Source organism: Barbus barbus, assembly GCF_936440315.1.
Source record: "Barbus barbus genome assembly, chromosome: 10".
NCBI lineage: Eukaryota > Metazoa > Chordata > Actinopteri > Cypriniformes > Cyprinidae > Barbus > Barbus barbus.
Genome location: NC_136738.1, coordinates 22,702,565 through 22,729,426, shown reverse-complemented (window position 1 = coordinate 22,729,426; position 26,862 = coordinate 22,702,565). Strand labels below are relative to the sequence as shown.

At 36.6% G+C, this 26,862-nt stretch overlaps 1 protein-coding gene across 1 annotated transcript; it reads left to right on the top strand.

Annotated features, from left to right (window-relative positions):
- Positions 1-1,136: 1,136 nt before the first annotated feature.
- LOC306875643 (DDB1- and CUL4-associated factor 6-like) lies at positions 1,137-26,573 on the top strand. Its single transcript, XM_079426331.1, has 22 exons — positions 1,137-1,551; positions 4,456-4,517; positions 7,215-7,307; positions 7,838-8,023; positions 8,180-8,293; positions 9,566-9,701; positions 11,782-11,837; positions 11,937-12,020; positions 13,909-14,002; positions 14,888-15,004; positions 16,437-16,811; positions 17,792-17,959; positions 19,643-19,702; positions 21,224-21,476; positions 22,604-22,713; positions 22,793-23,105; positions 23,296-23,337; positions 24,250-24,388; positions 24,537-24,693; positions 24,814-24,902; positions 25,222-25,327; positions 25,966-26,573. The coding sequence occupies exons 1-22, from the start codon at positions 1,464-1,466 to the stop codon at positions 26,022-26,024; spliced, it is 2,901 nt and encodes a 966-aa protein (XP_079282457.1). The 5' UTR covers positions 1,137-1,463; the 3' UTR covers positions 26,025-26,573.
- Positions 26,574-26,862: the final 289 nt, after the last annotated feature.

Genomic DNA, 26,862 nt, shown 5'->3' with positions numbered 1-26,862 from the left:
AGTCACGCCTCTTTCTATGATTGGCTGGAAGGAGTTCGCTCGCTCTTAAAGGCGGGGTTTGGTCAGGGCGCTTTGTTTTTTTTTGGTTTGGGCGGTTTGAGGAAAGAAGCTGTAGAATATAATTCCTGGAAGATATTGTGGAATACTGGGCGTGGAAGTTAAACGTTTCCATGCATGTCCATTCATTTCAAATCAATCAATCGTCCTTCACAGTATCCTTTTTGAGCGAAGAGAGTAGTACGACAATAGCATGTTCGGAACAAACATTTATTGATTAATTGGTTGATTTGTTTTGTTTCATACAATACTATGTGTTATTCAAATGTAACCCTGGACCACAAACCCAGTCATAAGGGTCCATTTTTGAAAGTGAGATTTATACATCAGCTGAATAAATAAGCTTTTCATTGGTGTTTGGTTTGTTAGGATTGGACAATATTTGGCCGAGATACAACTATTTGAAAATCTGGAATCTGAGAGTGCAAAAAATCTAAATATTGAGAAAATCGCCTTTAAAGTTGTTCAAAGGAAGTTCTTAGCAATGCATATTACTAATTAAAAAGTTCTGATATATTTACGGTAGTAAATTTACAAAATATCTTAATGGAACATTATCTTTATTCTTTACTTAATATCCAAATGGTTTTTGGCATAAAAGAGTAAATGAATAATTTTGACCCATACAATGTAGTGTTGGCTATTGCTACAGATATCCGTGCGAGTTATGAGTGGTTTTGTGGTCCAGGGTCACAAATATACTGCATTGGTTTTATATTTGTAAAACGTGTTTTGTGTTTTGTGTATTTTTATCTCTGTATGGGACATGTTACTTTTCCCATCGCTTTTAAGTAGGGATCAATCACCAGTTTCCATTAAAAAAAAGACATTACCATTTATTTGATTTTTTTTTTTTTAAATATCGGTAATGTCTTTATTTAAAAAAAAAAAAAAAAAGGAAACTGGTATAGGTAAGTAATAAGTAATATATTTAAACTCTTGTCTGTAGGTGAAAAAAAATAGTGTTGAGATTTGAATGCAGTGGGTGATTCTCGAAGCGGCGTAAATGTTGCGCACACTTGACGCTCTCCAGAGCGACGCACACATTACAGTAAACACACTGCGCGTCTCGCGCTTCCATTGGCTTTGGGCTCGAGATGGATTTGACGTACAAGAGCAGCAGAGGCTAAAGCGGATAGCCAAACAAGAAGCGCAATATTTTTACTACACCTCAAAGCAATCATGCACAAAGTGTCGGAAACGGATCGCCGCGGGGGTGTCCATATCGAGGAGTAATATTTTCTCATTCGTCCAGTATCAGTTGTCGATGAACTTATAGTCACTATTAGCCGTAAAGGGAAACAATAATAATCAAACGCCACTGAAGAGGAAGACAAACACACGAGAAAAGCGTCTGCTCTCCCCTTTTCATCCATGCATGTCTCAACATTAGAAGTTTAAACACCATGTCCTGCTCTGGCAACCTCATTTGGGATGTACGAAAACGCACCATTGGATGCACAGATCCATATGCGGTCAGGACAAATTATTTAGGTAAGGAACTACGACCAATATAACACCGTTGCACTTGAAAATCAGCTGGGAGACTTGTTGACCAAGACTTTCTAGGTGACAGCTGTCATTTGAGCTTGTACACAGGACAGGGACACTGGTTAAAGATCATCTGACCTGTTACTCTAATGCTTATCTGTTTTCAGGACGACATGTTATCGGTGTTATACAGAAAAACTGAAATGCCCAGCTGATTTGTCTGGGAAGAGCTCTGTGCTAAATTGCATTGTGTTGATTTTTAGATTTAAGGGGAAGTACTACAGTTGAATTGGCTACAGTATTCTGCTTCCTTTTCTGCCTTGTGATTTTACCTATTTAAACTTTTAAAATACCCAAATGATGCATATCTTATTAAATATGCACAGTTGGATATTATTTCAAGTCAAATAGACCCCACAGAAAGTGTCACAAATGTTACTATTGTTTAATGCTATCAATCCTTCACAAGTCCTTTGTTCAAATGTTATTTTCTAAAATATATAAGCATGATGTGGCATATAAAAATGAACCATTTATAAGTTATAATGAACTGTAAATTGCCAAGAAAAAAGATTTTCAAAAAACGCTCTGACAATTAAGAACAATATAGTTTAAGTAGCAGTATGTAAAAGTAGAAGGATGTACCTGTCATGAGATATTAATAGGTTTGTGTTTTTGCATTTTACAGTATATATGCAAATTGGTGCATGCATTTATTGAATGTCAGCACAGATCTTTAGGGCAACAAAGTGAGAAAAGGATTTTCAGTGTTAATTACAGATATGATTTGTAGATTTATTGCTTTGTAGTACTGGGACTGCCAATGAAAATGAGCTACCTGGCTAAATCTGGCACATAAATCTGTGTAGATATTTATGTATTATTAATATGTATTGTCTCTGAGTAAATACATAATTAAAGACATTATATATATATATATATATATATATATATATATATATATATATATATATATATATATATATATAGCTCTTATTTATTTATTGATGGAGATCCTCAGTATATTACCATAAATAAAATTTAAAATGTTAAATTTCGCACAAATCACCAAATTTGACCCTACTGATGAATTTGTAGCTCTGTTATGTAGCCCTCTGCAACATAACACTTGAGCTGAGAGACCTGAGAGAAGTGTCAGCCAGTCTTGGCCGACTTCAAAGCACGCTTATGTAATAGAATCCACCTAGTCTGACCCAAATATGTATTTTTGACAATACCCGTTTAGCTCATTTCTTCTCTGTACCCTAAGAATTAAATGTGGAATTCTATGTGATTAATGGATAGTGCCAGTATGTTTAGTCTTTGGTGTCTGTGAGCTGTTTTACCCTGGATCTCACATTCAGATAGTGATGATAGCATATGGTTCAGTGTTCTGTATTTAGCTCGGCTCTCGTTCATGTTATAAAGCCTGCCAATGCTAACGGTTAGAAACACATACGGTATCAGCCAAAAAAACAACACAGAGTATCTCTGTTTTATGCATTTATGAATGGATTGAGAGTTGAGTTTAACCTACATTCCTACAAATGCTAACAACTTCTAGTTTACAAATTCTAACCCATTCAAGAGGTTTTGCATGAATTTCAGCTTTTGTTTTCTTGGCAGACCATTCTCTGTGAACATCAATGCATAGAGCTGTGTCATCTCAGGCTAGTGCTGTTCTCCAGGCTCGCACCATTGAAAATGGTTGACCTAAGTTTGGCACTTGCTATTTGTAGCTCCTTATTACACAGGCTGAAAATACAGCCATGGAAAGATCTGTCTTTTACCAACCACATACAGATATCTGCTTGTCAGGAATAGAAACAGAAATGCTATTAATGTTTCTTAATGCAAACAGCATTGAATGCGACTTGCTATTGTAGTTGTAAAGCACCAGTATTGTTGGGTTCTAAATCACAGTATTTGCATGTCAAATAAATCTGAGGTAATTAATAAGAGATTGGACAAGCAAAACACAAAACAAGAACCAAATCAGGGTGGTTGTCAACAGTGTATGACAGGGTGTTTTCCGTCTTTGTACAGCGACTCAGCAAATGCAGGAGGTAATGTAATAGCATTGTGGCAGTTCTCCAGAGCAATGAAGATATCAGCAGCCATTAACAATCATCCCAGCCTTCTCAGCCACATAATATAGTTTTATGGTTGCTTCAGTTTAGATTTACCCCATAAATGAGCTTTCAAACTTAGATGTGTGCCTATTACTCATATAAACTTATATAGCTAACCTCAGCTCAGCATTTTATTTGATCAAAAATACAATGAATACACAAACATTGTAAAATATTATAAGAATTTAAAATAAATATGAATTTAGGATTTGTTATATATATATATATATATATATATATTAATTTTAGTTTAATATATTTAATTTAATATATAAATTTAATATATTTGAAAATGTAATTTATTCCTGTGATGCAAAGCTGAATTTTCAGCATCCATCGATCCAGTCTTCAGTGTCACGTGATTCTTCAGAAATCATTCTAATGTCCTGATTTGGTGCTTATTATTATCAATATTGAAAACAGTTGTGCTGCTTAATATTTATGTAGAAGCTGTGATACCTTTTTAAAGGAATTTTACAACATTTATTTGAAATCTTTTTTTTTTGTAAGAGGTATAAGAAGCATTTACAGTCACATCCAAATTTGTATTCTTGTTAAATAAAAAGTATTAATTCCTTTAAAAAACATCATACTAGAAGATGGGGAGAAACCTGTTTGGAAACAGTCAGTTGTGCAGTTATATTTGGTGATGCCAGTGGCACAGAGATGACAGTTTTAATGAACTGAATTGAATGTGGGACAGATTAAATACTGTTCTTATTTTCTTCTGTAAGTTAACAGACAATGCAAATGACCTTGGATGTTTTTTTTATAGGCAGAAGAGAGTTTGTGCAACGACTGAAACTCGAAGCTGTTCTCAGTGTGCACGATGGATGCGTAAGTCTTTCAAGTCTTTGTTTCACCTGTAATGAAGTCTCTAGTTGTGTCTGAAGCAGTCTTTTTATATTGACTAATTTTTTTCATTGATAAATGTGCCTAAAGGAGAATGTGCCTGTCTGGGTTATATTGTCTCAGGGGAATCACTGTGCTTCTATTTTGTGTGAGTGTTGTGTGTGTGTCTCTTTCTACCCACTTATCAGTGGCTCCTGTTCTTTATCTGTCAGTGATTTTAAACTCAAAGCCTGATAGGCGCCAGGCAGCCATTGGGGACATAATTTTGTCAGTGCTTTACTGCTGGGACATCCGACGAAGCCATGCACTCTACTTTAATTGCAAGCCTCGCAAATAAACACTCCAATATATCCGTTAACAGGCTTTAACAGACATGAGTTTTTTCAATTTGTTTGTGTCAGTGAAAATGATTCTGTATTTTGCTATAGTCTGGTAACGGCCTTCATACTGAATATGGTAGTAATAATTAAGTGACCTTTGTGAGCATTTGTGACCTAAAGATGGGTAGAAACACAGCAGGAAAAAAATTGCAGCATATTTAATATGGTCTACCAAGGGCTAATCACAATATGCAGATACAACACCTGACCTTTGTAAAGCCTCCGCTGGTAGATGCCATAATTACACCATCTGGCTGTATCTTTGAATTTATTATGTATTCTGATAAACTATCACTATCATTCAAAAAGTTTGGGGTCAGTAAGATTTATATATATTTAGATAATATATATTTTTTCAAATAAATGCCATAATTTTGACATTTCTGTTAATCAAGATATAGACAAAATCGCAGTTTCTAAGAATGTTTCTTGAGTAGCAAAACAGCATATTAGAAAAATCTGAGAAAAACCCTTTCTCTGTTTTGTATATTTTAAAATAAAATTTTAAATTGTAAGAAAATTTCACAATATTACTGTTTTTACTCAATTCTTGCTCAAATAAATTTGTAAGCATCTAAGTTCCAAACCTGTATGAGTTGTCTGTCTTCTGTTGAGCACAGAAGACGATATTTTGAAGAATGTTGGTAACAAAACAATTGACAATTTTTTTTCAATACTATGAAAGTCAATGGCTACCATCAGCTGTTTGGTTAAATATCTTTAAAATATCTTCTTTTGTGCCCATCAGAATAGAAGCTCATGCAGGTTTGTACAAATGAAGGGTGCGTAAATGATGACAGAATTTTCGTTTTTGAGTAATCTTTTTTAAAAAACAGAGTTTTATTTGAACATAAACAACTAAAAAAATAATTGACAGAATGTGTAATTGGGTTGCAAGTAAAAGGTTGCAGATGTAGAATCTAGATATTGTTAGCTATAGTGTTCTAAATCTAGCTTTCACTTTGCAGGTGCTAAATGTTGATTTATATTCCCATAAATTAATGAAAAATATGTGTTTGACCATAAACTGCCCTTGCATACATATCTAATTCTATCACTAAAAAGAACATGGAATTTGTTCCTTTATTGCTTTATAAAAGCTATTCCTATTTATGGAAATTGCTAACAGATGCAGTTTATAAACAGTTTTTTTATTCTGATGGCCTTCCTCTTTCACTCTTTTTGAACTGTGTTAGTTTATGTGAAAAATCAGGACAAATGCACAGAAAACCTGCTGTGCATTTTTAACTGCAAGAAGAGATGGGTGTCTTTTATCACCTGACTTTACGTTTCAGGTTTTATGTTTTCTGGTAACGTTTCAGGTTCCATTTTAGTCTCATTTTAAGCACACTCCCCGCGTTCACTAATGACACCGTTCAGGCTGCTTTCAACACTTGTTATTTTAACATGCAGTGCATCTTACTACATCTAACACAATCTAATTCCATCTCCCCACTACACAAAGCAGAGCCGTAGAGTGAAAAGAGGAAGAGCAGAATGAGGGATAAATGCTTAATCCCTCCCAGTGATGTTATTTTAGAAAGGCAGAGGTCAAAGGAAATGGACCCTGTGTGATGAGGTTTGAGCTGCTCTAGAAAGAGGAGGAAGCGTGTATCAGCCTTGAGTTAATGAAATATTGATCGCTTGCTCTTAAAGCGACAGGCAGCACAGACTGCCTCATTTTATGTGATGGTTAAAATAATGATTATATCAGTAGTTAGGGCTGGGTAAAAAAATCGATTTCTCGATTTTAATCGATTGTCATTTTTACAGAACAATATAGAGTCTTAAATCCTGAATGTCCAAAGGTGTGATAAAAGAAAGACTAAAACTTGCCGAGATCTGTATCCTGCCTCATGTAAGCCTCAATCAGTGTTTCAACCGTGGAAAGATGTCAATGTAACAGCTTGTAAACATTAAATCACGTAACGCCATATTTACCTCAGAAAAAACATATTCGGTGACCTCATTAGAGAAATGAACTCTAGAGAGGAGCATTTTGCTAAATATATGCACCATATAATACATTAATTGGAATTTTTACTGTTCTTCAATGTTTCATTTATGCTTTAATAAATCCATCATGTTTTTATGACAGCCACCATTTAAATGTTTAAACGAATTGGAGTAGAAATGTCATGGGTTTTTGTATCTATGATGACAGAGTGTTTCATTTCTTTAAAGAAATTGATGGAGCTATACAAAATTATGGCACAGTTCATTGAACAGAAGAAATTAGCATTTTGTTTTAAGAGTAATCAACATTGTTGTTTATATTTGCTGTTATTATGTTTCTTTAAAGGTTAACACCATATCCTGGAATGAGACAGGAGAATACATCTTATCAGGTTCTGATGACACTAACTTGGCTATCACAAACCCTTACAACAGAAAGGTAAGATAACACAATGATATAAATAATGATATAAATAAAAATGTATTTCACTTTAGTAATGTGTGCTAATGTTGGCGTTGTCTTAAAATATTGGATTCTTTTTTATCTCTGGCGCACATGTTGTTATTGGAATATATTTGAATTTTTTAATTATCGGTATCGGTGGATATTGGATATGATTTAGTCTAATTTACATACATGTATAGATGACCTTTGCTGTCATCTAATATTCTAAATCATAATTAAATAACTGTTAAATGTATTTTCATGCTTTTCCATTTAGAATACAGAATTTTTAATCTAGTCCATTTATTAGTTATAGGCAATAACATGAAAATACTTGTCATCTGTATCCATCAATAGCTGCCAGATTTCTAGAAAAGAATCTAAAAATGTTGATGCATTGAATTCTGATCATTCAAAAATGTTAAAGCTTGATTAAACCAATCCTGTGCAAATAAGTGGCCTATTTGTTGTTGTTTTTTTAATTCAGTTAAGTTAAAATTAACATATTGTACTTTTGTTTTTAGGTCAAGACGACTATTCGTTCAGGACACCGGGCCAACATCTTCAGCGCAAAGTTCATGCCCCACACTAATGATCAACAGATTGTGTCCTGCTCAGGAGATGGCATCATTTTCTACACACACACAGAGAAGAGCCAAGAAATCAACAGGCAGTGCCAGTTCACCTGCCACTATGGCACTGCTTATGAGGTATCATGTTATGTGAAGAGTGCTGTGAGAAGGAAATAAAAGCCACAAAGAGGGATTGGTAATATTTCTGTGTCAGCCATGTCTTTGTTTGCACTTGACATGTGGTGAGGTGGAGGTTGATGTCTCACATTTTTCTCTTTCTGTTTCTGTCTACAGATAATGACGGTTCCAAATGACCCATATACTTTCTTGTCCTGTGGAGAAGACGGTACAGTGAGGTGGTTTGACTTGCGTATGAAGACGAGCTGCACAAAAGAGGACTGTAAAGATGTAAGAAGGTTTTGAATGTGTAGTAGATACATACATCATCAAACACTGTATACACACAAGCTCAGCATGTTCCTTTTTGGTTGTGCTCTGGGGAGGAGCTGCTGTATTGATCTGAGATCAGGCTCCCCTCCCACACCCTTCAGTCTCACCATTACAGCTGGTGAATAATGCTGTTGCAGAACCTGCACCTCAGACACATTTTGAGGAAGCAGCATCCAACCTTGATTTTTAAACCCACATAGTGTGTGTGGTGTGGACGCTGGTGGCCTGAGGGCACAATTGCTTTCTGTTGCCATCAGAAGGCATTTTTGTTTGTGGCAGAGACAACAAGCACACTGCTTGTAAGTGCTGTTTGGATCTCTGCTTGGGTTCTGCCAGTGGCAGGGCTTTGGCTGTTGAATAGGTTTAAAATACACAATACATGTGAAGCAGGATTTTGAACCAATTCATAATACAATACAAATAATAAAATAAATGTCATTTGGTTGGATATTTTGTTATCTAATGGCAAGGTTTTTTACCCTTTATTATTTGTGCAGATACTGAAGGGGTCCTTGAGACCTTTTTTTATACTCATAACAGAATGTACTTATACCATTGCTGATCTGATGCAGTAACATTTAGATATCTTTTTTGAAAGGGAAAAAAAAAATACTTTTTACATTTTTTTTTATCAAGGATGCATTCAATTGATCGAAAATCACCGTATGAACTATTTATAATGTTACAAAGAAGTATGTTTCAAATAAATGCTGTTCTTTTGAACTTTCATCAAACAATCCTGAAAAAATATATCACAGTTTCCACAAAATTGAGCAGCACAACAGTTTTCGACAGTGATAATAATAAATGTTTCTTGAGCACTAAATAAGAGCACCAGAAATCATATTAGTTTGATTTCTGAAGAATAGTACTGTAATGCTCAGAAAACTGGAGTAATGGCTGATGAAAATTCAGCTTTGCCATCAAATAAATTACATTTTAATATTTATTAAAACAGAAAACAGTTATTTTTTAAAATTTTAATTCTTATATTTAAATAGTTTTTACTGTATTTTAGATCAAACTAACGCAGCCTTGGCAAGCACAAGAGACTTCTTAAAAAAACGATTACCCTTTTAAACATAATGCATATCATTGATTATATTCCAAACGATACTGTAATCTTTATTAAAGATGCTCTGATTGATAAGTTACTATCCACATATTTACTCCTCTCTTCCTCTCTATGTCAGTCACTACTTTCTCTTTTTCTCTGCTGTCCCATATCAGGACATTTTGATTAATTGCCGGAGAGCCGCTACCTCAATATCCATTTGCCCCCTGGTCCCCTACTATCTTGCTGTGGGCTGTTCAGATAGCTCAGTGAGGATCTATGACAGAAGAATGCTGGGAACAAGAGCTACGGGTAAGAAATTATTCGTGTTCAGCATTTCAGCCTTTTGTTCTTCTGTGTATCAGGTTCACAGTGGAACAAATATGTGCCACGTGATTGAATGATCTTTTATATTTATCATTTGGAGTCCGATATGGATCTGTGTCCTTTCTGTTTCGATTACTGCAATGAGAGGTCTTAAACTCTCAGAACTGCTCCGGGTGTGTGTTCACGGTGTGTGTGTGTGTGTGTGTGTGTGTGTGTGCATTTGTTCACTACTCACTGCTGTGTGTGTGCACTTGGATGGGTTAAACGCAGAGCACCAATTTCGAGTATGGGTCACCATACTTGACAATACGTCACGACATTGTCAAACAGTTGGGGGTTCGGTGCCTTGCTCAAGGGCACCTCAGTCGTGGTATTGAGGGTGGAGAGAGCGCTGGACATTCACTCCCCCCACCTACAATCCCTGCCGGCCGGGGACTCGAACCCGCAACCTTTCGATTACAAGTCCGACTCCCTAACCATTAGGCCACGACTTTCCCATAAACCCCATTCCCATTATAGTGTGTACCTGAGGTCATTTGTTGTCAGATTAGAGGTTGCATTGACTGAAATGATTGTTTTTAGAAACATTGAGAATTAGCTTTACATCATTTATATAAAAATAGTTAAAAAGATAAAAAAATACAGTATCTGATTTATTGCATTTCCCTACTTCAAAAACATTCCGGATGCTAATAACGATTAGCAGTGAAGAAAAGTTAAGAAAATAAGGATTTAAAGCACCCTGTGAAAATATAGACACAGAGAAAGATGTGACTGAGGTTTTGTGTAGAGAAACGAGAGAATTCCAAGTGTAGACCAGTGGAATAATTCATGGGAAATTCATTAAATCAGATGACCAGATCGCAAGAATACAGTGTCTCTTGTCATTTTCACATTGTGAGAGCAGAACAAAAAGGAAAAACCCACGAATCTGCAACACAGCACTTGACAAGACTGCAACAGCTCTTGCCACAGAAGTTCTTGTGATATCAGTGTCACATTAAAAATACCAAGCATTCAAATGTTTTCATGCCGAATTAAAGGAACAGTTCTCCTAAAAATAACAATTTGCTGAAAATTTACTCTCCTTCAGGTCATTCAAGATGTAGACGAATTTGTTTCTTCATCGGATCAACAGATTTGGAAAAATTTAGCATTACATCACTGGATCGTCTGCAGTGAATGGGCGCCATCAGAATGTCCAAACAGCTGATAAAAACATCACAATAATCCACAAGTAATTCAAACGACTCCAGTCCATCAAAATAGTCTTGTGAAGCAAAAAGCTGTGGGTTTGTAATACACAAATCCATCAGTAAGGTGTTTAATCCATTGCTTTAGTTTAAAATGCCGGTCCATAATCCATAATAATGCTTCTTCCAGTGAAAAAGTCCATTCCCTGTTGTCCTCTCTCATCTCATCACAATCCACCAACAATTTTTGTTTTTGACAGCTCGTTTTCTTTTCTCTTTTAAACATCTGTGCCTTTTTACTCTCTTGATTCAGACGAGACAACTTTTTCACTAGAGCATGCAATATTATGGATAGAGGACTCGTTTGAAGTTTAGAAATGTATAAATGATAGATTTGTTTTCGTACAAACAGCTTTTCACTTCACAAGGTGTTAATTGATGGACTAGAGTCATGTAGATTGCTTTGAATTATTGTGATGTTTTTATCAGCTGTTTGGACTCATTCTGACGGCACCCATTCACTGAGGATCCATTGGTGAGTGAGTGATGTAATGCTAAATTTCTACAAATCTGTTCTGATGAAGAACCAAACTCATCTACATCTTGGGTGGCCTGAGGGCTGAGCATGGGTAAATACCCAGCAAATTTTAAAATGTATATCTTTATGGTAAACAAGCACAATTTTAAAGTGAACTGTACTAGTATGTGAAAGCATGAGATGCATGCATGTACTTGACTACAGACACCCGAGTGCTGCTTGTTCACTCTGAAGTTATGACTATGTATCATGTAACGAAATTGCAACCTTTTGTGGTTTATTAATTGCATAAGACCATATCCTACTTTCGATTTGAATTCCATAATTTGTGCAGCCCTAATGGAAATGGAGCCAGACATCCGAAAGTCAAGAGCGACTGGTCTGGGGCAAGTGTGTGCTGTTAGTCTGTTCATGCCTAAAGCAAAATCTAAATAAAGGACTTTTGAAGTTTCCTGCGCTCTTGTCTCATGCACTCTGTATAATCCTCAGCAGTACTGCGCTTCAGTGGTGCAGTTTGAAATGAGTTTTGTAGAGGATGTCAGAGAGGATGGTTCAAACGACATTGATACTATGGTTTAGGATGTGGATCACTGCTTGCTGTGCTGCTGAGAGATATTTCCTTGTTAAGATTGATTCTGGCCAGGGAATACAAATGTGCAATAGGGAATTTTATATCTTAATACCATATTGATGTTGTACCAAATGTATTCAATGAGTGAAATTGTACAGTAACACAGCATGATTACATGAACCTAAATATATTTTCAAAATACAATTCATTTATTTTGTGTATAAAACTTTTCTAATGAGGAGATGTATGACTGAGTGCAACTTTAAGGGAAAGAAAAAGCAAAGGAAGTTAGACAGGCTTTGTGATTGTTACATCGTGTACTAACCAAGCGTGATGCAACATGTTTCCAGCAACAATTATCTGCCACAATGTGTCACATTTTTGATACCAGTGAAGACAATCACAGCCAATCCAGGAGAAGCATAACATCCATGCAGATTCATTTAAAAATAAGTTTCTTTCTCTTATGCTTATTTATTTGGTCAAACATCAAAAATATGTATATTTTCTTTTGCATATATACTTAAACAGAAGTCTCCTTAAACTAAACTGCCAGTCTACATACTCCTCCTTTATTGGGACTATAGTGGTGAAATTTGCTAGGTCACCACTCTGGACCCTTCAGCTGTTGTACGGTGTGATCAGCTGTGTCCGGATCCCCCGCGATCAAATTCCTTTCCAAATAGAGGTGCAGACACACGCAGAGCTCCACAGCTGAGACAGAAATAGGCACCCAGTGCACAATGATTGCCTGTGAGAGCGGAGGAGCTCCTGTTGACTTCAATAAATCTTTGCTACAACACCAAGGTTTTACTCAACTCTTTTGAAATCAGTGAATGTGGAGCTAGAGCAGTGTGAAATTGTTGAGGGCTTAGTATGGTTTACTTGTATGTATGGTATTCAAACTCATTGTAGGCAGCAGAGATATTAGAGAGGAGCCCTCTTAGCCTATTCATTAGCATGAGGCCCATCTATTACAAAAAAATGCCCTGCTGAGGAGGTATTGTGAAGTAATGTACTACAACTACTGGTTAAATCAATCAAGTATTCAAATTTACATTTTAAATATTACTTTTTTTAAAGAGCCAATCTGAGTACTGCAGGTCTTTCTTAAAATAAATGACGCTTTGCATTAAACCACAAGCACCTTAACAGGCATGTGTCCTTTCCAGCCTCTTAACCAAGTAAAAAAAGAATAGCTCATTTTATTCCTCCATGTGAAGTGGAGAGAAGCTGCAGTGCTCATTATTAGATTATTTTTAGAATGAACGCATTGGTCTCTGATGTGCTTTGTTTGGTCTAATGTGGCTGTGTTAGAGCTGGTACTTGTCTTGTTAATGCACCCTAGCTCCCAAAATAGAGTGTCCTGACTGACTGAGATGGTAAAAGTGTGAGAGTGAGGCACGTGACAAAGTGGCCTCAATAGTTTATCCCATCAACATCCCAAGGTCTTTCACTTTTTTCAGACCAATGACGCTTTGTTGGATGCAGAAACCACCTGATACATATAGTTTCGAATTGAGTATTGTTTTTTAGAGGGGTAGTTTAGGCCAAAAGAAGAACTCAAAAACTCATTATTTACTTTCCTTTTACTTTTCAAAAAATACTTTTTATCAAACAATGTAATAATAGGTGAACCCCATGTAACACACCTCTGGTTTCAATCCATAATGGCAATTCTGTTTCACTTTGCATTGTACAGTAGCCAAGCCCTCTTTTACCATTATGAGATCTGCCCTCATTAAAATGTTTGTTGGTCATACTTCCTGCAAACTTGCCGGACTAGATGATTCTAAAGTGATGTCAGGTCACGGGGTAAAGGGTGATCTTTTTAGGGCATGTGAGTGGTTTTGACTGTGACTGACAGCTTGTTGATGTGTCTTCCCACAGCTAAGGCAGCCCCCGGTCAAGCGCTTGCGTCTGAGAGGCGACTGGTCGGACACAGGACCGCGCGCTCGGCCTGAGAGCGAGAGGGAACGTGATGGTAAGATGAGAACGTACATGCACGCTCTATCGGTGTCACAAATACTCAACACACAGCAGCACGGATGGTACATATACACAGGCAAATAAACACCGAGGGCTTTGTTTACAAACACATTTATTGGGTGACTTCAGATTAATGCACCAGGAATAGATCCACAGATATGTGTGTTCTTGTACTTGTCAGAAATCACAAATCATTGATCGATTTTGTTTATTCATTTTGGACTAACAGATGTTGTATAAAGCAGCTTAATTTTATATGATAATCAGCACTTCCTAGTCTAGCTTAACTCCATCACTAATAAATTCTGTAAGACCTGAAAAGTGTATCCCATCCCACACTATTTATTATATCTATTAGCAGCATTTCATAGTTAATCCAAAATGTTTGTTTTATTTTATTTATTAGCAATTTCTACTTAGCCACACCCAGTCAAAAAGGTCTGTTATACTTTAAAACTGTATTAAAATGTTAAAACATAGAGGCGTTGTCTAACATAGTTGTTTACCACAACTCATTTGCACATCCACTTCAGCTCCAGCTGTCTCCTCCACGAACAGAGCTGTTGTCCGCACTGGCATTCTCCTCCATGTTTTTGATGATCTGAGGCCTGCAGTCTCTCTAGTGTCTCTCAGTACATCTTTAATCTCCCTCAGTACTTCTGACTTTGAATATCAACAGCTTAGTTTGTCTAAGGGGAGCTTGTTAGCTTTTCACAGGGATTTAGTCCAAAGACTGCTTTACTTCACTACTTCCTGGCATAGTGCAGCTTGCTCTTGATGTAAACAGCAGCCTTCCAGTGCTTCTGCTTTCCGTCAGTGGAATGATTTCGGTTTTGATCTGGTTTGATATTGATCACGAAGAAGTTTGTTATCTTTGCAGGAGAGCAGAGTCCAAATGTATCGCTCATGCAGAGGATGTCGGACATGTTGTCACGCTGGTTTGAGGAGGCCAGTGAGGCCCAGAGCAGCAGAACACGCCCTCAAACTCGACCCAGAGGTAAAACAGCTCAGATCCACACTGAATATACTGAATATAAACACTGTGAATATACTGATATATCCTTCAGAGTTCTTTTCAAAGTTCTTTTTCTTTCTTTGATTTGGGATAGAAAGTATATTTTGGGATTTCCGTATATGTAAGCAGCAGTATACTATGGAAGCCCATTTACGCCACTGAATAAAAAAAAAAAAAAGGTACTTGCGACTTTCTCACAATTCTGATTTTTTTTTCTTGCAATTGCGAGTTTACATCTCACAATTCAGACTTTTTTTCTCAGAATTATGAGATATAAACTTGCAATTCTGACTTTTTTTCTCAGTTGTGTGATATGATTTCACATTTGTGAAATATAAAGTCAGTATTTGTGATTATAAACTCGTAATTGCGAGAAAAACTCTTAAAGAATTTACCTTACAAGAATTGTAAGACTTAAACTCGCAATTCTGAGAACATATCAGTCTTTTTGCCCCTCATAATTGTTATAACTCGCAATTGCGAGTATATGTCACACAATTCTGAGACAAAAAGTCAGAATTGCGAGATGTAAACTTAAAATTGCAAGGAAAAAAAGTCAGAATTGTGAGATAAAAACTCACAATTACCATTTTTAATTTTTTATTCAGTGGCAGAAATGGGCTTCCATAGTATACTGTTTGTGAACATAACGACAAACATAACATACAATACCGACCTCTCGATAAGAAAATAGCATCTGGTCACAGAGATGTGGATATGTTTGCGCAAGCTCTGTAATTCGGCATTTCAGTTGAGTCAAGAAAGTCACGTTTATTTATGTAACTTTTTATAGATTGCTTTAAAGCAAGCAGTTTTACTGCCTTAAATGTGAAAAACTGTGTCAGTGTTGCTTTCAGTTAGAATTACAACTTCAATACTTTAAAATAAAGCAGCTCTCCATTGTTTACAAGCTTGGACATGCGTCTGACTTTGATGTGGAAATGTTCTCAGATTGATTTCTTTTGTTCAGTCTGTCAGAGAAGGCAGAACCCCAGAGCACACCTACCTATTGTTATAATATAAAAATCTTCATGGGCCAATGGTAGTTTGAAGGTGTTAACAAACTTTTCTGGAAACTTTGCTTTGGCAAGCTGTTTCGAAATCCAAACAAACTTTCTTTGGACCTGATGCAATGACATCAGACCAGATCATTCTTCTATTTAGCTTGAAGTATATAAGAGCCTTAAAAGCTCTTCCATGTGACTTATATTGGCATTACACAATGGAGGCAGTTTCAACTTTGATCCTCTTCGTCAATAAACATCAACCATTGAATTGTGCATTGAAGCATGTAACACATGAAAGCGTGTCAATTGTGGAATTAAATGTCCTCTGTTAAAAAAAAAAAAACCTCTTAAATATTTAATATTTTACTCTTAAATATTAAACTGAAGGTTTGATGACTTTTCTCCAGGTACGGCTGCTCGACTAGAGGGAACATCTGCAACCTCAGAAACACACACTCAGGCACAGGAGCCCACTGAAGTCTCAGCTGAAGGTGCGATGGAGATGGAGATGCCCTCCTCTGATCCTCCACCTACACCTGCTGCTCCTCCTGCACCTGCAGAGCCTCTCCCCAAGTCTATCTCCTCCTCCTCCTCAGGCTCCTCCTCCACTGTGACAGCTCCTGCCCCCTCCAGCTCATCCTCTATGGAGAGTGCTGCCTCCTCCTCTCTCCTCTCCTCCCCAGACACAGAGCAGAAGAGCCAGGATGAAGTTACGCCCACTCCCTCGGCCACATCCACTCCTTCAGTCACTCCCACCCCATCTAGAGAGGCAGCTTCATCTGGTAAGCCTGTCACAGTTGGCAAAACACTGAAGAGTGCATTCATCTTTAATATGAGACAATGGCCATGTTTACATGCACATAATGTTCCATTTAAAGTCCATATATTATGTTTAAGTTTTATTTTAAAAATAGATATTTACATGCTTCACAGCTATTAAAAAAAGGGATTTTTGTCCACATGTACTCCTGTTCAAATGTTTGAGGCCAGTAAGATTTTGTTTAAAAGAAATTAATACTTTTATTCAGCAAGGATACAATCAGTTGTATAATTAAAATATAATTAAAATTTTTACAATATAATTGTTTGTAAAAACCAAAGTAGTGGCTTAATTCAGATCATATTCCAAATGTAATCAGAATTTTCTTGTGCATGTAAATGCAGTCATTGCATCTCTGCTCCATAAAGATGATGTGCTTATAATGAACTTTCAAATCAAATTCATTTCATTCCATTTATATAATTGGTGCATTTATCATGTCTGTTTGCTATACAGCTTTCAACCATCAAACACTATGCAATTTCTTTTTTTTAAGACCTGTGTTTACTGATTTGTTGTCTTTAGGTGGGGTTTATTTTTTGAACGTTGTGTGCCGTTAGGGCCTGCATCAACAATCACATGAACAGAGGCAGGATGTTACATGTAGTGTCTTTTGTCTTCTATTTTATTGAATGATAAATCCCTGCATTTTGCTCATCGTGCCATTGCAGGCATTTTTATGTGTGCGTATCTGTTCATGCCCCTAGATAGAACATGTGTGGACGTGTGAGAGTAATGCACGCTTTTTTTTTCTTTTCTTTTTTATGACGGGTGATGAAACCCTGCAGTCTTGTCTGACATCACTCAGCCTACAGCTTCAATCTTTAATTTGCTCTTTTACTCAGCATTTCTCCTTATCTGTGATTTGCCTCTCTTCTTTTTCCCCATCCCATAAATTTTCCCATCCTGCTCTTCTCTCTCCCTCTGACCCCACACTGTCAGAATATGGTCCTCGCAGGCTGCCGGTAAGTTTAGTATGTAGACGTTTGCAGAGGCTGCTCCTCCTGTCTGACCCCCCAGGACAGGGCAGACGCACAGTCCCTTCTGTACCTGCGACCTCCAGCACAGAGAGCTCAGCCCAACAGGCTGCTGCTGCAGGCCCCCTTGCAGGTTACCATCTCCTCCCAGCCTGCATCCCTGCTCTCCTTTAACCTCCTGATCCCTCTGGCTGCCTGTTTCATGGCTGTCCTGGTTTGCTGCTGCACCTCTGGCTATGGAGTGTGTTCCTTTTCCCCTCTGCCACACAGACGCACACACATCTAACTGCTGGTCATTCATGCTCACATTCACCAAAAGCAGAGCTCTGCTCCATAACCTAGTGAGCTGCCCACCTAGGTGACATTTTTAGACATCACAGATACACACTTGACTCAAAAGCTGCCCAAAGTCCTGATGCCGTGTATGTACTTTCCTTTGGCCTAAATATAAGATAGTATTACACATATATTATTATGAAATATTATCGCTATTTAGCATAGCTTTTTCCATTGTAATGTATTAAAATGTAATTTATTCCTGTGCGGAATTTTCAGCAGCCATTACTCTAGTCTTCAGTGTAAGATGATACTTTAGAAATCATTCTAATATAACATTATTATTATCAGCGTTGAAAACAGTTGTTCTGCTTAAATCTTTTTGTGGAAAACATGATGCATTTATTCAAAAGCATTTATTTTAAATAGAATTTTGGGAACAATGCAGAAATCTTTACTGTCACTTTTGAGTGTAAATAAAGGTTTTAAGGAAAAAAAATCTTACTTTTGAACCCTTCTGAATCATAAACTGACTATTTGGACAAATTGACTTTATGGACAAATGTCCACATTAAATGCACCTTGATTTAGGACAGGGCTTTATAAGCTAGCTGCCTGTGTAGTCAGTAGTAAGTGATGCAGCTTACTAGATCTTGGAACAGAGCTCAGATGTCAAACATGCATATACTGCCATCTGTTGATTGATTCACCTGAAATGCAATCACATAATTACATATAAAGTTGGTTTGTACTGTTTGATATTGGCAGTTTTTTAGTCTCCAATTTAAACCTTGAACATTGATGCATGTTTATCTTTTCTTTTCATACCTTCTCTTGATGAACTTCCCTTTGCAATATTCCGCAAAATACTTCTTAATGCTATCAGCGAGTGTGATGTGTTCACTTATTGTAGACACATATGAAATGGTTAGAGGCTAACTGAACATATTTGTTGCTTTTTGAAGCCAGGCGCTTCAGGAAAAGTTAATTTTATTCAATAACCCTACTGTGTGCAATGTATTTTTTTCTGTGCTTAAAGCATTGCACTATTAGTTCAGCAACATCCTGACATCACATCTTGCTGGTTATTCGCAAACTCGTTCCAAAAATTAATGACTTCTGGTTGCTTTGTCGCTGCAAGGCACTGTCAGTGTGGTCTGGCATCTGAATAAACTTTTCTACCACCATCAGTTTGAACCCCTGAACTACAGATTGCTGTGTGACTTGTTTATTCTGCCTGAAAGTGAATACTGCATTAAAAGAAGGCTATGCATCAGTTTGTTCCTGATAAATTGTGCTCTTGTATTTGCTCACCTCCTGGATGTCATTTCACGTTTTTTAAGGAACAGTTTACTCAATCTGTAACCCTTGGCTTTGTGTTTTTAACTCAGAATTAAGCCTCCTAGACTCATCTTTACAGAGTTTGTGACTTTGTTGTGGGAAGTTTTTTTTGCCGTGTTTCCTGAGGATTTAGTTCTGCAATGTTTGTACTGGCTCTGTTGTTGTTTCAGTTGTTCAGTACATCTTATTTTTGTTTCAGATTCTCCCTCATCTGTGGTAAACCAACAGCTTGGATCCATGACTCTGGATGAGGAGCAGGGTGCGTCCTTCCCTCTTTTTTTTCTTCTCCTTTTGCTCATTTTCTTTTAATCGCTCGCGCCTGAGCTCTGTACATTTCTGATTGAAGCGTCTCTTGTCCTCAGTCATCTTAAGAAGACTCTGCAGATGTGCCTCAGGGTAAACAGAGAAACTTCAGAAAGATACAGAGGCTTTCTGTCAATCTTTTTCAGTCAATGGACATACTTTTTCTCCCCTCCTGTGGGGCCGAGTTCATATCAAGCTTATCTTTCAAATAATGTCCTCAAACATTATTTTTCCCCCTCACTCTCTACTCAATGAGTTCACCCTCTATGAGACTGATGTGGGCCCGTAAACATCAAAATTTAGCTTAAAGGGCTCATATCCTTTATATAGGGTCAAACATTCTGAAACATACTAGTAATTACTTTCATCCAAGTTCAAAAATAGTATTTAATAAAACTAAGCTAGAAAAATGAATTCTGTATTTTTAAAATGTCTTGAAAGAGCTCTCTTATGCTCACCATGGCCAAAACAGTCAAATTAAATTAAATTGTGAAATATTATTACAACTCAAAAATAACAGTTTTCTGTTTTAATATACTCTAAAATGTAGTTTATTTTTGTGGTGACATTACTCCAGTTATTACTCGAGTCTTCAGTGTCACATGATCCTTCAGAAATCATTCTAATACGCTGCTTTGAAATACAGACTTTACACTTTTTTTTTTTTTTTTTTTATTATAAATGAAATAGTTTATAACAAAAAAATGTTATGGTCCTTGACTAAAATTTATAAAAAAAGTATGATATGACTCCTTTAAAATGACTTTGCTATTCTGCTTTGGAATATGGAATGTTTCCTGAAAACTAAGCAAACCCTGATTTTGGAGATATTTCTTCTTTACGGCAGTCCTCTTTTCTCCATGTCCATACCGGAGACTGTGTGCTTTTTCCCCTCAGAACAAGGAACCTAAAATTCTCTTATTACTTTCACTTGCATTGTGCTAATTCTCTTTGCTTTGGGTTAACTGCTTGCAACTGTTGAACTTTAACAAAACTATAATCTAATTTTTGTAGCCTGAATCTATCTGCGCAGCTCACTTCGCCACATATTCTTTTTTTTCTCCTTTTTTGTCTACACTAGGCACCATGTTTGCCGCAATATAAATAACGGTGAAACTGCATGATTCTCGAATCTCGATAGCACAGAAAAATGAATATGCTCTTATGCTCCTTTATTTAAAATATGAACCATTATTGTAAACATTAACAAATAAAAAAACATTAGTATTTCTCAGTAAAGTCTGAGCATCTGAAGCTGCCATCTGTTCCATTCTGAAACAAGGTATTTCTCAGTACTACAATATTTCAGAAACGCTAGTATTGGTAAATGACCTAGGCATCCCATGATAATTACATATTTCAGAAAGGCTGCTTCTGTGATTAACTGCAGTTGGGACAAATGTAATGTTCCTAAGGAAAGCGCTCTTTCTAAAAGCTCAGTTTTACATCCCACATGATTTCTCTGTCTTGCCTCCAGGAGGTGCAGAAGCAGCAGGACATGTAATCAGTGATCAGAGTACAGGTGTCAGTGAAGCTTCCCCAGACACCACAGAAACTGTGCCATCCACATCAGCGCCTTCACTCGGCACCAGCCCCGGCTACAGCAGCGGGAGCAGCAGCGCTCCTCCAGGGCCAGGGCGGACTGGCACAGCAGAACCTGTCCTTAGTCTGCACTACAGCACTGAAGGCACCACCACTAGCACCATCAAATTGGACTTCACGGATGAGTGGTGAGTGACCAGAGAATCAGCCTTGACTTCAGCACACAAATCATGCCCACAAACCCTTAAAAGGCTTGATATATATAATACCGAGTTGAAAAAAATGTGTACCACAAAATAATGCAATGAAATGCCTTTCTGTTACATTGTTCAAACAATAAACATACATTAGGCTACAACTAGTGTGATCCGATTCACAGGCAAGAACTAGTTCTTTTAATGAATCATTCATAATGGCTTACAAATTCACAATATATTATTTTGAACCCATCTAATAAAACCTAAAATGAAATAACTTTGTCATGTTCAACTCAAAAGGAAGTTTTGTGTATGTACGTTTCTGCATTTGAAGTATACATTTTTCATGTTTTCTCTGAGAAATAAACAGCGTTGTTGTTGACAACCTATTATTAAAAGCCATTTTCGGTAATTGAAAGAACGCTGAAATAAAACAAATTTTAGTTGAAATACATTTTTTAATTTGATTAAATTATTATAATTTTTTTTTTTTTAAGTTTTGAATGTTGCCTTGGCAATAAAATTAAAATAAAATAAGTTGAAGTTGAAGTATTAAAAATGGCTAAAACTGAAACATAAATGGTAAATGGAAATATTGTTAATGTTAACTAAAAGGAAAAAAAGCTAAATTAATTTGCATTTATAGAAATAAATCTGAAACAAAATAAAACTTAATTCTAGAAAACAAAAAAATTAAAATAAGATATTGCCTTTGTAACTAATACTAAAATGACCAAAATATAGTAAAAATAAATAAAAATGACAAAAGCACATTACAAAATGACTAAAACTGAAAATATAAACATTACAATATATTGTTATTGTAATTATTATAATATAGTAATAACATCATTATAATTATATTATAATTCAAAATATGAAGAAATACTATAATAGTATATAAATAATACTTGGACAAGTCAGACATCAAGTTTATGGATATAAAAACAAATTATAAAACCAGTTCACAAAGACCCATTCCTATGAAGTGCAAATGATTGTCTGAAATTCTCTATGGCGTCCTCCTTTATTTAATTGAGTAAATTATTTTTAAGTAAGAACATTTCCCATTTTTTGTAAGAACAACTCACTAACCTTTTTTTTTTGACTATGCACAGGAGCAGTCCAGCGTCCAGTGCCAAAGGCAGCAGTGCAGGACAGAAGCCTGGGGAGGTGGGTGAGAGCCAGTCCAGAGCGGAGGAGCCCAAAGGTCAAACTTCAGAGCAAAGTGAGTCTACAGCCACATGCCCATTGCTACAGAATTTGCTTATTTTTGGAGGTTATCTTAACTTTTCTCTCATAATCAGGTTCAAGCTCACCCTCAGGGAGTCAACCCACCCCTGATGGGGGCCAAACTGTAGACAGTGGCACAGAAAAGGCCTCCATCAGCTCTCAAAACAGCACGCCACCGGCAGCGCCACCAGAGGGCCTGTCTACCGAAGATACGGCTCGTCCCAGCGCTCCATCAGAGGAGCTCCAGGCTGCTGGTTCGGCGGAGCTGAGTGAGCAGTGCAGGAGGAGTGAGACCGCTGGAACGGTTGGCCAGGGTTCGACTCAACCATCCCGCAATCAGGACTCTGATGACAGCGATGACGACCCCATCCTTATCCCTTCAGCCAGGTACAGAGGAGGGCAGGGACAGAGGTATGGATTCTCGTCATGTCAAGATGTTTAATGATGCAAATCATCACAATGTGTAGGCAAATAAAATGACAGACGGGAAGTCCCATAAAACATGAGAACATGAGTTTATGCTAAACAGTGTTTATCTTTTGGACAATAATAAGTAAAATGCTACTCTTCTCATTAGATTTAATTACAGAGGATCAGCTGTAGGTGATAGGATGATAAGGTACTGTAATATTTCTGAGATGGACACAAATATAATCTGTGTGCAGATTTGATTTACTTTTCATTAACCTGGTATTCATTTTGTTTGGCTGTGTAAAATATGCTATTAATTATATAATTTGTGTGATTTAGTAGTTCATATTAACTTTTTATTTCTGCCTGAGAGTGTACTAAATGTTTGCATAATGACCCTTTGTTTAGTTACTAATAAAGTAAATTAATTTCATGCATGAATTTACAAGTTACCTTAGGTATAGTTGTTTGGAGTTCAAAAACTGTATTCAGATTTTCACACATACACACAAAAAAATATTTTTTTCGAACCCATGATACTTTTTTTACAGGATTCTTTGAATATAGTTTAAAAAAACAGCATTTATTTGAAATGGAAATCTTTTATAACATTGAATAATGTGTAAATGTCTTTTCATGTCTTTTTTGATCAATTTAATGCATCCTAACTGAACGAAAAGTATTAATTTCTTTAAAAAAAATCTTATAATGTCAAAAAACTAACCTTCCACAGCTCTCTAGAGACATCAGCGATTCAATAGATTCAAATGTTGTTCTTTTAAAGAGACTGTTACCAAATACAGCTACAAGTCACACTGAAATTCCATGAAATATCAAAAACACATCACTGTATGAATTTAACATGCACATAAAAGTTAATGCCGTTACTGTTATGCCATGATTGGTGAGGCACCATCTACATTGTCTGCAAAAGAAAATAAAAATTCAGATCAAATATTATCTCGCACAATGCTGTTAGACTTTGTAAAACTGAAGCTTGTGAAGATTTGACCATCCTGGACTAATGTTATGTTGAGCTGCTGTTGAGTTGTAATGTGTGTTAAAGTTGTTGTGCATAGATTTTTCATGAGCATTGCTCTGCATGCTCTATTTTTCATAGACGCTCTGCTGCAGCTCGGATCCAGGAGCTGTTCCGCAGGAGAAAAGAACGGCGAGAGATGGAAGAGAGTGAGACTCAGAATATCAGGAGACCCTCTGTCAAGATGATGTACAAGGGCCATCGCAACTCCAGGACCATGGTACGCTGTCTGTTTATTGTCTCATGCATATTGTACACAAAAAGCAGCTTTCTGTCACTTCTTATTAGTTCTAGTGCAACATATAAACAATCATGTAAAAAAAAGGATTAACAGATGTTTCACTTTAATGACCTGACTGTGCATGTAGATTAAAGAGTCGTGTTTCTGGGGGAATAACTTTGTGATGAGCGGCTCGGATTGTGGCCATATCTTCATCTGGGACAGACACACAGGAGAGCACCTGATGCTGCTGGAGGCCGACAACCATGTGGTCAACTGCCTACAGCCTCACCCTTATGACCCCAGTAAGCAAAAAGATACCTGAAAAAAATAGATAGAGACCCATGAAACATTTTAGTTTAGATGATTTGGATCACATCATTTTGTCTGATGTGGGGTATTTTCTTTTTTTTTTTTTTTTACAGTTCTTGCTTCATCTGGAATTGACTATGACATCAAGCTGTGGTCGCCTTTAGAACAGTCATTGTCATTTAACAGAGTCCTTGCTGAAGAGGTATGGACAATATTTTCTGCTTAATTCTGTAAAGAATACCTTGTTTTGCTTCTTCAGACTTTAAAATGTGTATTTAAATGCATATAGTAACACAAACCTGTTGTTAGTTTTGAGATGTAATTAAATCCCCACTAGATGGCACTAGAGCTAAGGAACAGTGTCTGCTTTTATAGAGGAAAATACATAAAATAGAGGCATTTTGAGGCAGTTGTATTGGTATATCTATGCCGTTGCTATAGGAGTAAGTGTTGGCTTGTGGATTTAATTTCTTGAGTTATTTGGCACTGTTAAGGAATGCAAGCCATCTTTTTAAATGTAGGTGATTGCTCGTAATGAGTTAATGCTGGAAGAGACGAGGAACACCATCACCGTCCCTGCTTCCTTCATGCTCCGAATGCTGGCATCATTAAATCACGTCAGAACAGGTGAGCTTCCTCATGTCCCTTTTTTAACTCACTGACTGTATATAGTAGTCACCACTTGAAGTGGATCAAAAAAGTTCATCAAAGTTGTCCTAAGACAAGAACACATTTTGGCTATAGGTTTTAGGACAACTTTGATTAAATGTTTTTATCCACTTCAAATGTTGACTACTGTACATACAATGAGATCCAAAAGACCAAAATTGAAACCTTGGCTTTTTCACTTAAAGCTGGAAAAAAATTATGAAATTAAAATTTAATTAAAACAAAGGAAGTTAATGACCAAATGAGCAAGACATATTTAAGATTTTGAACAGTTTCTAGATCATTTATCAAATTCTGTATGTACACTACTGTTAAAGTGTTTGGGGTCAGTAGGATTTTTACAATAAAAAACAAAAAAAACTAGCAGTCAGAGTTATGCAGCTTAAGTGCTGCTGCCATTAAAGTAAAAGATATCAAATGCTAAGAAATTTTGTCTAATTATTATCTTTTAAGATAATTTATCAATGATATTTACACAGCTTTTTTTAACTGACCAGCATTTGTCACTGGATACTTACTCTAGCATTTGGTTTTACTACCTTGAACAGGTGTCTAAATGACTGATCTTTCTTCCTCTTCCCTTCTTTTATCCTCAGACCGTGTGGAGGGTGATCGTTCAGAAGGCTCTGGACAAGAGAACGAGGATGAACAGTAGCCCTTCTGCTACAAGTGAATGTTTTTTTGCTACAGTGCACTTGAGCATTTGAGATTTGTACAAGTTACAAAATAGAGTATTTCCTTGTTAGTTCAGTTTTTGGCATTATTTTTTAATGAGACCTTTCGTACTAATTACTCTATATGAGAGTAAACTGCGTCTGGGGAGTTCATGCGTAAGAAATTGAAAGATGTGACTAAATGGCTGGTGCTTGAGAGCATTTAAGTGCAATATTAATTTGTTAAACGGTTGAGCTTGGAACGGTGTTAAGTGTGAAACTTTATTGTAGCCTAAAATGAAGAACTCTGATGTTTGTATACCAGGAATTATGCATGTCAAACATGAGTTTGCAGAAAACATGTTCTCTTAGTCTTTACAAATGTTGGCTCTTTTTTTTTGTCATTACTAAATCTTGCGTTGCACAGGGAACTTCTGCCTAACCCCAATTACAGGTACTACTTGCAATACTTCATTATCCAAACCAACCATTATACATTGTTACACTGCAGAATGTTTATAAAAGTTTATTAAAATGAGAACAAATTTTGACTCTGTCTATACATAAAACCCACTGCTGTCTAGCCAAATGGCTCTAGCGTTAGTTGGCAGGTCGTGTTTCTCTCTCCTAACAGCACAGATGGCCTTTGTTGTGGCAGATGTTGGCTTGAGCATTCTGCTAAGTGACTAGTGATTGCTGAGAAAAGCTAAGATGAAATATCTTCTCGTCTAATAGCGTGCCATTCTATGCTAACCTCATTCAGCAGCACTGTTAAGGAATGTAAGCCATCTTTTTAAATGTTTGTCCACAGATTTTCAGATTAAGTTCCGGTTCCTTTTC

Coding starts and splice junctions, on each gene's coding strand:
- LOC306875643 (XM_079426331.1), top strand. CDS start 1,464: ATGTCCTGCTCTGGCAACCTCATTTGGGATGTACGAAAACGCACCATT. Junction 7,308..7,837: donor CAAACCCTTACAACAGAAAG/GTAAGATAACAC, acceptor TTTTGTTTTTAG/GTCAAGACGACTATTCGTTC. Junction 23,106..23,295: donor ATCCTTATCCCTTCAGCCAG/GTACAGAGGAGG, acceptor TCTTCTCATTAG/ATTTAATTACAGAGGATCAG.